This window comes from Coregonus clupeaformis, chromosome 16, assembly GCF_020615455.1.
Source record: "Coregonus clupeaformis isolate EN_2021a chromosome 16, ASM2061545v1, whole genome shotgun sequence".
Lineage (NCBI taxonomy): Eukaryota > Metazoa > Chordata > Actinopteri > Salmoniformes > Salmonidae > Coregonus > Coregonus clupeaformis.
This window is the reverse complement of record NC_059207.1, coordinates 54660358-54674803: the sequence shown is the minus strand read 5'-3', so window position 1 is coordinate 54674803 and position 14446 is coordinate 54660358. Positions and strand designations below refer to the sequence as shown.

At 47.3% G+C, this 14446-nt stretch overlaps 1 protein-coding gene across 1 annotated transcript in view; it reads right to left on the bottom strand.

Annotated features, from left to right (window-relative positions):
• The window catches only part of LOC121584625 (E3 ubiquitin-protein ligase znrf3-like), a 99053-nt gene that overhangs the window by 20761 nt on the left and 63846 nt on the right, over nucleotides 1-14446 (bottom strand). The window contains exon 2 of the mRNA XM_041900620.1: nucleotides 12355-12477. Within this exon, the coding sequence (XP_041756554.1) occupies nucleotides 12355-12477 (123 nt within the window). The remainder of the gene's footprint in view (nucleotides 1-12354; nucleotides 12478-14446) is intronic.

Below are 14446 nucleotides of genomic sequence, written 5' to 3'. Positions count from 1 at the left end.
TAGTTTTCCAAAATTCTTCCAGCTTCACCACCTGATGGAGGCCCAGAGACAGAAACGACCCAGCATTAATTCCACCCCATCACCCCACTGCCAGCACATATGTGTGAGGGTATGTATGGAACCTTACTCGGAACACAGAGGGTACGGAACCTCGATCGGAGAGAGAGATGATGACCTCACGAGGAGAGAGACAAAGAGAGAGGGGGTCCGTCTCAGGTACAGTACATTGGGCTCTGGTCATCTGGTCTCATACTGAACACAAGGTACCCAGCTACGGAAGAGTGTGTGGCTGATGTCATTAGTAAACATGCATTCTGTGGACAACACCATGTTCGATGCTTATGCAAGGTAATACGCTAGATGCTAGCACAAGGGGCTAATGCTAGGTGCTATGCTAGGTACCGCTAGGTGCTAATGCTAGGTGCTGCTAGGTGCTAATGCTAGGTGCTAGAATGCTAGGTGCTCCTCTCTCTCTCCCCTACCTCTTTCCCTCCCCTACCTATTGAGGATTATTGGAAGACTAGCCCATGGTAGGCTAAAAGAGAGCCTAATAGACCCTCTCAATCTCTCTCCCAAAACATTCCCTCAGTCTCTCCCTTTCCCCCTGCTAACCCTTACCTCCCTCCCTTCCCTCCTCTCTTCCTCTACCTCTCTAGGTCCCCCCCGTTCTCTCTCCCCTCTCTTTTTCTCTCTCTGCCTCAGCGCACAATGCGGGGTGGCCATTCAGCCAGCGTTGCATAACCAAAATTATACAATTGAGTTGCACTGTGCGTGCATGTGTGTGTGTGTCTGAATGCTTGTGCCCGCGCGTGCGTGAATGCCTGTGTGTGTGTGTGTGTGTGTGTATGAGCACCGAGTGTGTGTGTGTTCGTGTGTGTGAGGTGGGGCACCTCAGAGGAGGGCCAGCCAGAACAGTGTGACTTGGCAAATAGCAACAGGCCCTTTAACGCCTACAGTTCTGCAGGAGAAAACTCTCTCATCAGAGTCTTTCTCTCTCTGCCCGTTGTCCTCCATAACACCAGTCCCTCTTCCTTACCTCAACACTGAGTGGACAAAACATTAGGAACATCTGCTGTCCATGACAGACTGACCAGGTGAATCCAGGTGAAAGCTATGATCCCTTATTTATGTCACTTGTTAAATCCACTTCAAATCAGTGTAGATAAAGGGGAGGAGACAGGTTAAAGAAGGATTTTTAAGCCTCGAGTCATTTGAGACATGGATTGTGTATGTGTGCCATTCAGAGGGTGAATGGGCAAGACAAAAAAATGTAAGTGCCTTTGAACAGGGTATGGTAGTAGGTGCCAGGCACACCAGTTTAAAGGGTGTCAAGAACTGCAATGCTGTTGAGTTTTTCACACTAAACAGTGTCCTGTGTGTATCAAGATTGGTCCACCACCCAAAGGACCTCCATCCAACTTGACACAACTGTGGAAGCATTGGAGTCAACATGGGCCAGCATCCCTGTGGAACTCTTTTGACACCTTGTAGATTCCATGCCCTGATGAATTCAGGCTGTTCTGAGGGCAAAAGGGGTGCAACTCAATATTAGGAAGGTGCTCTCTCTCTCTCTCTGTGTCTCTGTGTGTTATCCACTGCCCAGTCCTTAGTTTTACTTAAAACACAGGACCTAATCAAGCATCCATCAGCTACCCACTGCTCTTCCCTGTGTGCATGTTCTACCCTGTGGGGACCAAACGGCCGGGGAACGGACAGGCGCTAATTAAATGTCCTCCACTTTTCCTCCTCTCGCGCCTCCTGTTTTTGTTTTCTTACCGGTTTGCTTTTCCAGCCTTTGTGATCAGGAAAATAAACAACCCTTCTGGTTGATGGTGGATCGGACTCGGGAATGCTGCTGCCTTTTCTAAAGTACACTCACAGACCAACCGACCCCATCTCCTTTAGAACTGGAAAAGTACCAACAACTACTATCGGATCTCCAATGAGAAACCTTTAGGAATCTCCCAAGCCGTTATGAGCGAATCATTGATTTATGGAAGTAGTAATAATTTGTCTTCCACAGGTCTCTGGAGATTCCTCTGCAGTGAATGTATTATTGATTTTAATTTACTTCCATGTGTGGCTGACCCAACGCTAAACAAAGAATCACATGATTAACTGCTGAAATAATACCAACTGGGCTTTGTTGCTCGCAAATCTACCAAGTCAACCTTTTTAGAAACTTGCTTTCGTAGAAACTCAACCCCCTAGCTATCAGTACAAAACTGCAGTGCTGCATTAGAGTTGTAGAAAGAAGACCTACTAGGAACTAGGCTAGTTACTAGGAACATCCAAACGCAAGGACGCTCTACTGCAGTTGCTCAATATTTCTCATCAATTTGTAACAAAAGTGCAAACAAAATATTGATTCGAGGACATCCTTGCGGAACGTCCTCTTGGAAACATTTAAAGCTCTTTATAGTCGAGAATAGAACACGTGTCCTTTGGCTCATCAGTAAATAGATGAGACAGAATTGGAAATTAGAAAGTTAACACTAAACAGGAATGTAGTAAGTCTGCCACGTAGAGGTAGACTTCAAAAGCGAAGACTACTGGGAACTGGAGTTTGGTTCCTTTCCTTATTAAAACAGGATGCGTGACAAACAAATGTCTTACGTCATGTATAGTAAGATAACATAATAACCTTATCATCGTCATAAAATAAAATAAAAACATGACTGCATAACAGCAGAGTGATGCAATGTTTCATGGCATTACATCATCAATGTGTGCCACAGTGTCACTAACTAGCTACCACAATCACACAACACGCAATGCTGCACAAACAATACCATGTACCATACAATACCTCACTGTTCGTTATCATAATAATGGAGCCTTTCGTCATTGTCAGATAGGCATCAGCTTTGGTCCCTTTATGGAAGGGAAAAGGGATATCTAGTCAGTTGCACAACTGAATGCATTCAACCGAAATGTGTCTTCTACGTTTCATCCAACCCCTCTGAATCAGAGAGGTGCGGGGGGCTGCCTTAAATCGACATCCACGTTAATTAAATATCACAAGAAAAACTCACAAGAAAAAAATATTTTTATAATCCTAGGATCTCAACTACCTCATCAGAACTGACCAATGGGAGCAGTCGTTGTACCCCTGCAGCATTTTTCTCATTGAGCTCTTCATCTCCCTCTCTGCCCCCCTCTCTCAGGAGCCAAACCCACCCCAGCTGCCTCTTGAATGAGCCCCAGTCAACGTAAAACCCCGAATAATGCATGGAGAGCAGAATTTGTATGATACCCGCTAATTATCAAAATCCAGAAAAGAGCCGTTAAATTCTACAACCACCTAAAAGGAAGCGAATCCCAAACCTTCCATAACAAAGCCCTCACCTACAGAGAGATTAACCTAGAGAAGAGTCCCCTAAGTAAGCTGGTCCTGGGGCTCTGTTCACAAACACAAACAGACCCCACAGAGCCCCAGGACAGCAGCACAATTAGACCAAACCAAATCATGAGAAAACAAAAAGATAATTACTTGACACATTGGAAAGAACTAACCAAAAAACAGAGCAAACTGGAATGCTATCTGGCCCTAAACAATGACTACACAGTGGCAGAATACCTGACCACTGTGACTGACACAAAATTAAGGAAAGCTTTGACTATGTTCACTCAGTGAGCATAGCCTTGCTATTGAGAGGCCGCCGTAGGCAGACCTGACTCTCAAGAGAAGACAGGCTATGTGCTCACTTCCCACCAAATTTGGCGGAAACTGAGTTGCACTTCCTAACCTCCTGCCAAATGTATGACCATATTAGAGACAAATATTTCCCTCAGATTACACAGACCCACAAAGAATTCGAAAGCAAATAAATGTTTTAGAAACTCCCATATATATTAGGAGAAATACCACAGTGTGCCATCACAGCAGCAAGATTTGTGACCTGTTGCCATGCAAAAAGGGCAACCAGTGAAGCACAAACACCATTCTAAATACAACCATTATTCATCGGTTTATTTATTTTCCCTTTCGTACTTTAACTATTTGCAAATTTTTACAATTCTGTATATAGCCATAATATAACATTTTTTAATGTTTCTATTCTTCCGAAACTTTTGTGAGTGTTATAATTACTGTTAATTTCTGATTGTTCATTACATTTTTGTTTATATCACTTGCTTTGGCATTGTAAATATATGTTTCCCATGCCAATAAAGCCCCTTTGAATTGAATTGATTCCCCCCTCTCCCCCCTCCACTGGCAGCCCCTTCAGAGGAGTGACAATAACTGGATTTAACTTACCTCTTACTACCGCCCTCCCTCCCTCCCTCAAACCCTCTCCCCCTCTCCCCCTAGCTACGGGCTCACATAAAGAACTCCCAGTCAGTCTGTCTCTCTCAGCCTATCTCCCCATGGCTGCCAGGTGTGTTACTCACTCCCCCCCCCCACCCCTCAAACTGTGATTCTCTTTTTTTCAAGAGCTCTTCTTCCATTAGCTCAACCTCTCAACGCATCTCTCACACACTCTCATACGCACACACAAACTCTCAGAGGTTGAACCAAACCCCACCGCTCTGTGGAGCACAAACCTCTTAAACCTCTGGACGTTCTCTCGCATGGACAGAGAGGGGACAGAGGAACCCCCCCACCACACCATGGAGAGGACAGACAACTGATCAGATCAGATCGAGTGTGTGTGTGTGTGTAGCAGAGAGAGGCCCCTGGCTGCATGGGGCCCCGAGCAGCTCAGGCTCAAAGAGAACAGGGCCGTCACACACAGAGCAGCCCAGTATGGAGCAACAAACACGCTATGTGGAGACCCAGGGAGAGAGAAGAGAAAAGGCAGCCATGTCTGATCATATCACTATGATATGTTTTTTCCCCATCCATGTTATCTCTTTTGATCTGTTGCAGCACTTTTGATAGCTAGCCGTTGTATTTTCTGGCTAATGGAGAAAAAAAACGGTCAAAACTCGACTTTCTAACCGTTTACAATTACAACTTCAAGCATGTCGAAGAATTTATCTCAAATGAATCCATTTAAAAAGACTCCCCCCTCCTCCCCCTCCTCCCCTCAGAGGTGCTCCCCTCTTTCTTTTCCTTCCTTTCATTTCCACTCCCCTCTTTTACTCCCCCTCTTCTTCTTTCTCTTTTCTCCCGCTCCCTCTCTTTCGTCTTAAGTCCCCGGGGCTCCTTTATTCTCGCTTTAAATAGGGGCCCCGACCAGGGCTGTGAAGTGTAATAATGGTCATTTTGCCCCTCTATTCAGCAGCGGGTAATTCCACCCAGGGACGGCTCACTTTGAGCCACATCACACAAGGAGCTTCCCAGTGACCATGGCAACGTGCTCAGTGGGATCCCGGGGCCGTGAAGCAGTGGTGGGGTGTAGGGCAGCCAGGGTGGCTGGGGGGGCGGTGTGTGCCCGCAGAGAAGGAACAGAAAAGAAAACGCTGTCCAAAATGGAGAGAGGAGAAGAGAGAGAGAGAGAGACCCAGTCTGGGTGTAGAGAAAGCCTTCGACCGAGCGAGAGACACCCCACCAGGAAGAGAAGCCAAGATAATATCAGCAAGTCGAGGCGTACACAAACATGAAAGGAGCACCCAAGAGGCAGGCCTCCCTCATGGTGCAGGCAGCTCAACGCTTCACAGGGTTTCTCTCTCTCCCTCCTGTTTTCTTCTCTGTCCTCCCCTCTCCCTCCTGTTTTCTTCTCTGTCCTCCCCTCTCCCTCCTGTTTTCTTCTCTGTCCTCCCCTCTCCCTCCTGTTTTCTTCTCTGTCCTCCCCTCTCCCTCCTGTTTTCTTCTCTGTCCTCCCCTCTCCCTCCTGTTTTCTTCTCGGTCCTCCCCTCTCCCTCCTGTTTTCTTCTCTGTCCTCCCCCTCTCCCTCCTGTTTTCTTCTCGGTCCTCCCCCTCTCCCTCCTGTTTTCTTCTCTGTCCTCCCCTCTCCCTCCTGTTTTCTTCTCTGTCCCTCCCCTCTCCCTCCTGTTTTCTTCTCTGTCCTCCCCCTCTCCCTCCTGTTTTCTTCTCGGTCCTCCCCTCTCCCTCCTGTTTTCTTCTCGGTCCTCCCCTCTCCCTCCTGTTTTCTTCTCGGTCCTCCCCTCTCCTCCTGTTTTCTTCTGGTCCTCCCCTCTCCCTCCTGTTTTCTTCTCGGTCCTCCCCTCTCCCTCCTGTTTTCTTCTCGGTCCTCCCCTCTCCCTCCTGTTTTCTTCTCGGTCCTCCCTCTCCCTCCTGTTTTCTTCTCGGTCCTCCCCTCTCCCTCCTGTTTTCTTCTCGGTCCTCCCCTCTCCCTCCTGTTTTCTTCTCGGTCCTCCCCTCTCCCTCCTGTTTTCTTCTCGGTCCTCCCCTCTCCCTCCTGTTTTCTTCTCGGTCCTCCCCCTCTCCCTCCTGTTTTCTTCTCGGTCCTCCCCTCTCCCTCCTGTTTTCTTCTCGGTCCTCCCCTCTCCCTCCTGTTTTCTTCTCGGTCCTCCCCTCTCCCTCCTGTTTTCTTCTCGGTCCTCCCCTCTCCCTCCTGTTTTCTTCTCGGTCCTCCCCTCTCCCTCCTGTTTTCTTCTCGGTCCTCCCCTCTCCCTCCTGTTTTCTTCTCTGTCCTCCCCTCTCCCTCCTGTTTTCTTCTCTGTCCTCCCCTCTCCCTCCTGTTTTCTTCTCTGTCCTCCCCTCTCCCTCCTGTTTTCTTCTCGGTCCTCCCCTCTCCCTCCTGTTTTCTTCTCGGTCCTCCCCTCTCCCTCCTGTTTTCTTCTCGGTCCTCCCCTCTCCCTCCTGTTTTCTTCTCTGTCCTCCCCTCTCCCTCCTGTTTTCTTCTCTGTCCTCCCCTCTCCCTCCTGTTTTCTTCTCTGTCCTCCCCTCTCCCTCCTGTTTTCTTCTCGGTCCTCCCCTCTCCCTCCTGTTTTCTTCTCTGTCCTCCCCTCTCCCTCCTGTTTTCTTCTCGGTCCTCCCCTCTCCCTCCTGTTTTCTTCTCTGTCCTCCCCTCTCCCTCCTGTTTTCTTCTCTGTCCTCCCCTCCACCCTCCTTCCACCATGGTATGGCAGTGTTTCTGTGATGTGGTGGTGTGGGAAGGGAAGGAGGGAACTGAAGGTAGCATGGGCGTTTTATTGTTGGCCTTTGGTGCCAAAGTCTATTGATGAACTGATGCTTTCATTGATCAGAAGGGAGGACACCCTGGCCTTCTGTTCACCTCTCAAAATCAACCCCAGGACCAGACCAGTACATCCACATGGCCCTCCCTCCCTAACCCTAGAATGTGTGTAATCCACTGGTTAGCTGTAGGGGAACCGTTGGGTTACCGCTTCATAATAAACAGTCCTACTGCTACAACACAACCACCATTTCATTCTTTATCACTTGAACGATCACAACGTCTGACAGTAACATGCACTTCTGTGGACAAGCCATGAAAAATAAGTAGGCCTATGACTCCATTTGTGCGCCCACCTCTGAACGGAGAGAAAATGGTCTCATCACTACTCCATCTATTCCCTTCCACCAGCAGAAAGCATTCTTCCATAAACGCCAGGTAGTTACACTGGAATAGAAAGCTGCTGCTGCATCTTAACTATGCACTAAAACCATTATAGATAATCAATCCCTGTTATATTGGAGCAATCTATCCATCGAAGCACTGTGCAAAACCACCTGGCCATCAAAACACAACACTTCTCTCTCCCTCTCTACTGCTTTGCTATGGAGTCCACACACAGACACAGAGAGAGAGAGAGACAGAGAGAAGAGAGAGAGAGAGAGAGAGAGAGAGAGAGAGAGAGAGAGAGAGAGAGAGAGAGAGAGAGAGAGAGAGAGAGAGAGAGAGAGAGAGAGAGAGAGAGAGAGAGAGAGAGAGAGAGAGAGAGAGAGAGAGAGAGAGAGAGAGAGAGAGACGAGCAGAGTGCTTTATCAAAGCACATCTAATCATTCAGTCCCCAGATAAACAGTGGATGAGCTCACATAAACCACACACGCACACACCTCTTTTTTGACATATTTCCATCAGCCAATATTATCGTCCACAAAAGAATATCATAAATAAAATGGTGTACAATACAACATAAAGGGTGCAATTGCTCATCACCCCTGCCAGAGCCTAGCCTATAAAACACCACAGCACGAGTTTAACGACACTCTGTGTGGCACAGCACCGCGTTGGCATGCCATACCATGTGGTCTGGCCTTGGCATGGCCTCTAACAAACACTCCGACAAGACACCTTTCCCAGTTCAGCTACAGGGCAGGGCGTCCAGGGTTTACACAGCCAGAGGTGGGAACATTTAACCTAACACAGGCCTCGGGCCAGACAGTGAGAGTGTGTGTGTGTGTGTGTGGCTAGCCACCTCACTCTCATCTCTCTCTCTCTCTCTCTCTCTGGCTGAGATGCCAGACAGGGTAAGCATCCAAAAGCCACTTAGCAGTAAGAAGGTGCAGCTGTTTGCTGAGCTCCACAGCAGGCTGTGCCAAAAGAGAGGGCAGAAACAGACAGAGGAGAGGAGTGCCAGGCTGGGCTGCTAGCTAGTCACTGCAGAGGGTCTATATCATAGAATTATATGTAGAATACCATACATTATGTAAATTATAGGATGATCTCCATCTATACCATGTCGGAGTGTGTGGAGAGCGACTCTAGCACAGGGTAAACGGTCTAGAAACTTTGGCTCTTAAGGCTATTATTGTATTAAAAGGTAGGGTTGTGACAGTCATGGAAGTTTGGATGACGGTTATTGGTCAGTCAAATGACTGCGGTCACCGTAATAACCGTTCGAATAACAAAAACTCTTTGGTCCTTTGGACCTTTAAAAACCTGTTGTATGTCAAATATAGTGTGCTATAGCTTGGAAAATAAATCAAAATGTGACTCTGAATGACAACATAGTGATGTTTGTTTCCAACATTAGGGCTGATTTCCTAAAGAAATTAAATCTGCTTTGTGTTTTGTTTTCTTGCCACGATACTAACGAGTATCGTGATACTGGTATCGTCCCAGCCCTAGTGTTTTTGTAAGGGCAGTGTAGAGTACATGGCCCCTTTGTGTGTGTGTGTGTCTGTGTGTCTGTGTGTGTGTGTGTGTGTGTGTGTGGTGGGGTCGGAGAACATGAAAAGGCTGTGAGGGGAAAATTAGACAGCCTCATATCCTGACAAAAAACCCTCTTCCCCTCTCCCCCTCCATCACCCCCTTGACCCTGAAACAGCACCCCTCACACCCCTCCCTGTGTAGGGGGTGATGTCATGCCACAGGATGGAGGGAGGAAAGTAAGAGAGGGAAAGCCCTCATGCCGGTCAGGGCCCATGCGGCCGTTGGCGCGGCAACATGAAAGGGGGAAATATCACGCTGGCATGGCGACAAAAGAGAGCAGAGCCACCAAAGCCATGGCATGATTACATGTTCCACAAGAGACGCCAACATCACACAGAGAGCGGGAGAGAGACTAGAGAGAAGGAAAGAGCGAGAGAAAATGGGATAGAGGAGAGGAGGGGATTACCAGGAAGCTAGGAACATGTCACCCCAGCCAGGCTAGTTAGGACAGAAATACACAGCCCAATTCTGATCAAAATACCAATTAGTGAGAAAAAAAAAAAACGATCAGAATTCAGCTGCCTGTGCAAACGCAGCAATACTGTTCAACACTACACCAATAAGAAACCATCATGTGAGGATCAACACAACACTTTACACAAAACACCACAAGTCAACTTACTGTGCAATAACTCTTTAGTCTGCACAAATCAAATGTATAGGCATAGCTACAGCTCTCTAAACAAAGCTAAAGCCTGCACAGAAATATAATGTGTATTAGATGAACAGTTCAGTGGCTATCTACAACGCCACAAAAACAACTCTTCCACAAACACAGGCAAAGACAACAGAAGCTAGGACCCAATCTTCCAGCGCCTCCCCGTTTCCCTGCTGTAGAGGCAGCCCCTGTGTGTGCAGCACGCAGGGAGGGACGCAGCGGTGGGGGTCACAGGTCAAGAACCAAACAGGAAGAGCTGGAAAAAACTGTGTACATATATACACCACCACATGAAGTGGTGTGTTTGGCATCGAAAAAACAAAAGCATATGCAGAAAAGTACCTCATAGCTACGGTAAAATGCGGTGGTGGATCTTTGTTGTTATGGGGCTATTTTGCTTCCACTGGTCCTCTGGGACCTTTGTTATGGTCAACGGCATCATGAACTTTACCAAGTACCAGGACATTTTAGCAAAAAACCTGGTTGCCTCTTGGCCACGAGTGGATCTTCCAGCAAGACAATAACCCCAAGCACTAATTAATTACATTTCAGAAAGAAATGGTTAATCAACCACAAAATCAAAATAATGTCAGTCTCCGGACTTGAACCCAATAGAAAACCTGTGGTTTGAATTGAAGAGGGCAGTCCATACGTGCAGACGAAGGATATCAAGGATCTGGAAAGGTTCTGTATGGAGGACTGGTCTAAGATCCCTCCCAATGTGTTCTTCAATCTCATAAAATGGTTCAGTGTCGCTATCCTCGCAAGGGGAGGGTGCTAGAGTATTGAAAACAAGGGTGCCAATAATGTTGACCTGTATCTTTTTGTTACTTCTTAAACAAAATCTCTTTCTCTGAGCAATTGTATTAGTATAAAATAATATAATTTTCCCATTTTGTTTTGCATACAATATAGCTCAGTATTTGAATTATTTCCCCTCATTCCTATCTTTCACCCTTTCCCCTAAGTCCTGCCTTCTGTTCTTCAAACCTACCTCTAATGGTGGGTCAGCTACAATATAAGTAGTTTGTAGTCCTAGCTGCTACCTTTTCCATTTCAGGAGAGAATCTACAAAGTCAGAATTAGAGTAGTGTTAAAAATATCATGATGCAAATAGCATATTCAGGGATCCAAATCCACATTCATGAGAGATTCTAGAATTGGAATTTAGATCCAAAACTGGGCGGCAAAGTGTGTAGAAAACAGAGAGGAGGGGTGAGTGTGGGGTTATACAGGGGGTGAAGCTAGCAGGGACTACAGTCTACGGGCATGGGGGCTGGCAGGGGCATGGGGGCTGGCAGGGGCATGGGGGCTGGCAGGGGCTTGGGGGCTGGGGGGCTGTGTGTCTGTCTGGCAGTACAGTAGAGTAGTAGCTGTGTCTGGCTCTGGGAACACTACGGGCCCCCAGCTGTGCTCGGGCCCAGGCAGGCAGGGTCTGGTCTGTCAAGATGGGCCGAACAACAATGAAGAGGCTTCCCCCTCTCTCTATACACACTAATTATAGACCAGCAATGTCCCACTGTCCCCTCAAAACAAACCAGAGAAGAGAATGGAAGAACGAGGCCCCTCCTCTTTTCCCTTCCACTCTAATGAGGGGATGGATCCTGTCATCTAGATCACTTTCACAACACCTCCCCCTGAAAGAGGGCCACAGGTCTGCTGGATGGGCTCTGCTCCTGCACCAAACCAAAACACTACCCCCCCAATTCCAACATGGCCGCCTGGCTGCAAAGACAAGAGATCATCCTGAACCCTATGGTGGCCCCAAATATCAGCTTAGCAGAACTTGAGTTAAGGCCTCACTGCAGTCTAATCAGAACACTACTGTACTCGACAGTCTTTACTTTCAAGAGAGGAGAAAGATATCGTCCGCACTAGGTCCTATTCTGAGGTATAGTACAATATGTTTCGAGTGGTTGAGTGCTTTCGTTCTAGCATTACCATTAGCTCAGCTTTCAGATCCTGGCGTGTTGCGTGTTCTGTTCTTCTCTGTCCTACTCGCTAGCTAGTATTGAGCGCCAACCGACCGCTAACCGTCGCCTCCGGAGAAAGTGCCCCAACCATTAGCATGTCTATACAGCTATAAGGAGTGCTCCTTCAATTATGAATGGCTGCCCTCTTTCTGTCACTGGGAAGGCGAGGCCAGGCGTGTACAGGATAAATGAGACGATAGCCTCCCCCCGTCCCTCAGGGACAAGTGGTATGTTCCATTAGGAAGGACACTTAATTAAAGCCATGATAAAATACCACTCTGGACGCCAGAGGGGGGTCTGGTGGAGGGGAGGGGGGGAGAGGGGGGGAGGGGAGAGACAAGGGAAGGATTCAGTTCCTCTCTTCTGATTCTTGGAGCGAAAGGAGGAGAGAAGGGGAGGAGAGGTGAAAAACAAAACCTGTAAACGAACTGTTCCCTTGACAACCAGGGATCAGAGATAAATAATACCGACAACGTTCTAATTAAGTTGCTGAACACAAGTTGTCTTCACTTCACAGCCAGGCTGAATCTGCCCATGCTGATAGATGAAGGAGTGTAGTTTTCTGGTGTGTACAGGAGCTGATCCCAGATCAACACTCCTACTCTGAGATGCTTGACACATACGGGCCGAGGTCTTGTTTTACATCCAGCACCTACCCAGAGACCATGCATCATGTGCGTCTGTGTGTATATAACCTAGCTGTGTTGCTTACCTTTCCCAGGACGGTGAGGCAGCTGGGGTCCAGCTCGGGCTGCTCCAGTTTCACCACTCCCACCCAGCCATACTTGTATAAGTCCTCATCATCGTTGTTGTTACACAGCCCCAGCGGATGCATCTGGAGACACGAGGAAAAACCTTGGGTCAATATCACAACTTATAAAACGGGATTCATTATCTTTCAGGATATAGCATAGGGTTCAAATCGTTCTAGAGGGATCCGGGGAAAATGTGCTTCTGCAAGAGCCTAAATGTCCCTTATTACATTACATACACGTTGGTGCAGGTGTGTGTGTGTGTTTGCGGTCGGGCTCAAAGAGATTGCCATTTAAGCACGCTTTATACACTATACCTACGAGCTAAGCAGCAGTGCTAGGGGTTAACAGCCAGCCAGGCACATACACATTACTATAAAAGGATGTAAGGCTTTAAATGAAAGAAAAGCCAGTGGTAAAGTAGCTAAGTTCCACACCACTGCGCATTACCCAGTGTCTAGAGTATCTCAAGTGATCCCCCTATTATCTCTAAGGATCCTAAATTACCCTGGGGTTTGCAGTGCCATTCCTCAGAGCATAGAAAGAGAATAACTAGAATGGAAAAAGAATCCCCCTTCAGACCACAGCAATGCTTCAGGTCGAACACACTGATTATAGGCCAAAGTTAGTGTCTGCTAATGACTACAATGTAGAATGTCTGTAATTGAAATGCCCAGTCTATTCTATATCATTGTATTTTTATGTCCTGGAGCAGAGGGAGGATGTCTGCAGAGTAGATTAGCCCTGAGGACTGAGGATAGGAGGGCAGACATGACAGAGGCTGGCTGACTCAGTCTTTGTGTGTGTGTGTGTGTGTGTGTGTGTGTGTGTGTGGGGGGGCACTAGGCAGCCCCCTGTAATTACAGACTAATGCATCATGATTCATCTCAGAAAAGCTCTTTAGCTACTTTCCTTCAGACTTTCTCTTCTTTGATTACGCAGGGGGATTTAGAAATAGACCTATATGTCTGCATCCCAAATGGCACCTTATTCCCTTTATAGTGCACTACTTTTGACCAGGGCCCTATGGGCCCGTCTGGTTTGGTGACCTAACGAGGTACAGTATGTCGTCATCAAACAAAAACAAAAACACAGAAACCACACAAAAAGAAATACAAATAAAAAAACGGCATAAAAAGAAAACACTTGACTTCTAGGCTTCTAACTTCAAGGAGCCTAATTTCCATTCCCCAAAATGCTTGAAGTATTGCACCAATATTTCCTGTGGTGATGACACGGACTGCTGTGGAGTGTTCCTGCGCTGGAACCTCAGTATTAAATAGGTTATACTGTATATCTAAAAGCCTTTCTTCCTTCCTACTCTGTGGGGCCTCAGCCTAGCCTCGTAAACTCAACAGGTAAAGCCCTGAAGAATGAATCGTATTCCTGTTAGGCCTAAGCCAGACAGGGATATACTGACCTTACTGTAAAAGGGCTCTACACAGTGATTTCACCGTCTACGCAAACTGTGCTTTGTTTGCGTTGCGCTCCAAAAATTCAGTTGCACAAATATAAATGGAGACCTACGCAAACGAACCTCCGTCGGAGCCGTTGAGTAGACTGTGTAGAGCCTTTAAGACTCATCATGGGCCATCAAACTGAACCAAATCAAGACAAAAGTTGCATTGAAATATAAAAACAAGACAACTACAGCAAGAGAAAAACCTACAGTGTAAACTGCACACATCTGTTCGAGCATAAAAAGAAACCTTCTCCGATACCCAAAGGTTGGAAGCTGGTGTCCTTAGGTCACAAAACCCCATCCCCTCCCCTCGCCACCCTGACCAGTAGCAACATCTTAGTGAACCCTCTGGGTCCGAGGATGACCCCAGATACCCTCTTTCTCTCTTCCTGCCCTGACCTCTGAACCCTACTTCATCACTTTGGGAGAGAGCTGCTCTGCTGGTTGGAGTTAGGGTGAGGTGTGCAGCAGGACCATTGAAAAAGGTACACTACATGGCCAAAAGTATGTGGTCACATCGAACATCTCATTCCAAAATCATGGGCATTCAAATGGAGTTGGTCTCCCCTTTGCTGCTATAACAGCCTCCA